Here is a 2,638-nt window from a genome sequence, read left to right as displayed (position 1 = left end):
TTTCCTTTATATCTCTCAATGTGAGGGAGAGGTCACACCTCTTCATCATGTATGCCCTTTGGTAAGAGGCACACCCTTTCACCATTAGCACCCTTTGAAAGAGTGCAACTCTTCATTATTTCTGCCCTTTGAAAGGGACACAACCTTTCATAATCAGATCTGCACTTCTGATTTTTAAATTGCCCCCCTCTCAAATGAGGTTCTCTTCTCTCTTTTATAACTCATTGTTGAGAGAGTCACAACTTTTCCTTCCATGCCTTTTGACCATTCATTAACTTAATTAAATTTAATTATATTCTTTTATATTTTAATTTAATTTTTAATTTTTATTCTTTTGTATTATTATTATTATCATTATTAAATTATATTTCAAAGTAGGGACATTACACAATAGGATTTTGATTTGTATTATCTGCGAGTTGCAATGATGGACCTAGCCTGATCTCATATTATTTGCTCAGTCCCTTCGTTGAAGTTATCATTGGATATACCCTATCATTATTCCCGATCCTACTTATCCCAATTGTTCCTTCTTTTTATTGGTGGTGGTTCTTCTTTTTGAAATTTCTAGCATTGGCCCAATTTCCTAATAAAGGTAGAAAAAGGAGTGAATCACTAATTATTATTTTTAGCTAGTGTTATTTAACTTTCTGCAATTCTGTTTATTATTTCTTTGAAGAATAATGTATTCTCTAGTTAATTAATACCCTTAGAACTAATCTCTTTTTTCTATTTGATTTTCTCTTAAAAACATCTTAAGTATTTTAGTTTTCACTAAATGGACAATGCTGAAAGATACTATGTAATATTTGTGAAGCATGTTTGGCCAGATATCTTCGTTCACTAAAATTTTCTGATAACGATTTTGAATCAACGATTGCTGCATCAATATTCACTTCTTTGCTACAGTCCCAGTCTGGCCTTACTGTTCTTGAATTGTGTGACAATAAGGTAATTGCACAATTTATTGTGATTTGCTTTCTTAGAGTATTTTAGATTGTACCCAAGTTTTCAATACGAATAGTTTTTTATTTAAATTTTTTTTAATTAAGGTTTTTATTGATGGTAATTTTATGGTGTTTTTGTAATCGTCATCTTCATTGTTGATCCCTTTGCTGATTTTGCAGCTTTCTGGCTGGCTTTCTTCAGAACTTCTGAATTCTTTCAAAATTAGTTCATTACCAAGAAATGGACAATATTTTTTGCAATCGCTAACTGAGCTTAATCTAAGGTTCAAAATTTTCTAAGAAGCATCAAGGTCATTCTTTTTCATTTATTTATCCATAGGCTGTACCAGTTTAATGAAATTGGTTATTTGATCTCAGAGGAAACTTGCTAGAAAGCCACGATGTGGATATATTAGAAAAAATCCTGGAGTGTATGCCTGAACTGCAAAAATTCGATCTAAGTGATAATCCCATTGGAGATGATGGTGTAAGGTTAGGTTCTGGGATATCCAGTTTAATTGCAGAACATAAGATTATTTATAATCTATCAAAAGATTAAAACATTTAGAATGGATTAATGTGCAGGGTTTTGATTCCCTATTTCCAACACATTCTCAGCAATGATATGCATATGGTGGATGTCAATATTGCAAATTGCAATATTTCTTGTGTAGGGGCATCTTTGCTCTTTGACAGCCTATCAATTTTGAAGAAACCGGTTCATTCACTGGGACTTGCTTATAATGACTTGGGCAGGTAAAAATATAAAAACATATCCGAATATGTACCAATTTTATATCTATGTGTGATATCCTTGAAAGAAGTTCCTTTTCTATGGCTAAGATTTTACTCGAATTCAGCCCTGTTGCAACTGCTCTTGCAAAATTCTTGAAAAATGTCCCCACTGAACGACTTGACATTGAAGGCATTGGACTTGGATTTTCTGGGTGCAATGAACTTCAGGAAGCAATGTCATACAACAAAAGTCTTGTTTATTTGAATTTAAGGTAATTGTTAAAGTTAGATATTCAGCTTATTCTTTTTAAAGGTTATGATTATAGACTGAAATATTGAATCTGTGGATTTTAAACTCTATTTTAGAAACTGAGATTTGTGCCTGTTGTGTGCTGCAGCAAAAATCGCGGTGGCTTGGCTTTGGCAACAATGTTATCAAAAATTATATCACACTCACATAAAATAAGTGTTATCAATGCGGGCTACAACTTTCTCTGTCTGGAGTCGTTGAAACTCATTGCCACTGGCTTGAAGCAGTCAAAAGGTAGTGGTTCTAACTTTCTATTGTCTTTGTAACTTCTCTCCCTATCATTTGATTGTCAGCTTGGTTGGTATTAGATCATTCATTTCTTAGGTAACTTCATCACATCTCTTGATTGGTGATCCCACTTGTGTTGATTCTTGTAAGATCTCAATTTCTCTTGTTAAAATTTTGTCTGGAGTCTTCAAAACTCATTGCCACTGGCTTGATGCAGTCAAACGTATTGCCTTTAATTTTCTGAGGACCTCATAACTTCTCTCACCATAACTGCATTTAATGTTGTTGGAATTACATCATTCATTTGTTGGGTAACTTCATCACATCACTTTTTTAGTGATCCCATCCTTGTTGACTCTTTTAAGATCTCAACTCTCATTAAATTTCTTAGTTGGGGTCTTGTTGTAACCTTTTAACA

General features: G+C 33.2%; 1 protein-coding gene across 1 annotated transcript; it reads left to right on the top strand.

The window, feature by feature from the left end:
- Positions 1-795: 795 nt before the first annotated feature.
- Positions 796-2,226, top strand: LOC131873587 (uncharacterized; the record flags this gene model as incomplete). The annotated part of the gene is given in 6 exon segments (XM_059216422.1): positions 796-951; positions 1,128-1,231; positions 1,326-1,439; positions 1,533-1,703; positions 1,808-1,954; positions 2,081-2,226. Coding segments are annotated over 6 exon segments (838 nt in total), but the record flags the coding sequence as incomplete, so codon positions are not given.
- Between the last annotated feature and the right edge of the window lie 412 nt (positions 2,227-2,638).

The sequence above is a fragment of the Cryptomeria japonica genome, unplaced genomic scaffold (genome assembly GCF_030272615.1).
Source record: "Cryptomeria japonica unplaced genomic scaffold, Sugi_1.0 HiC_scaffold_2758, whole genome shotgun sequence".
NCBI lineage: Eukaryota > Viridiplantae > Streptophyta > Pinopsida > Cupressales > Cupressaceae > Cryptomeria > Cryptomeria japonica.
This window is presented reverse-complemented; position numbering and strand designations above follow the sequence as displayed.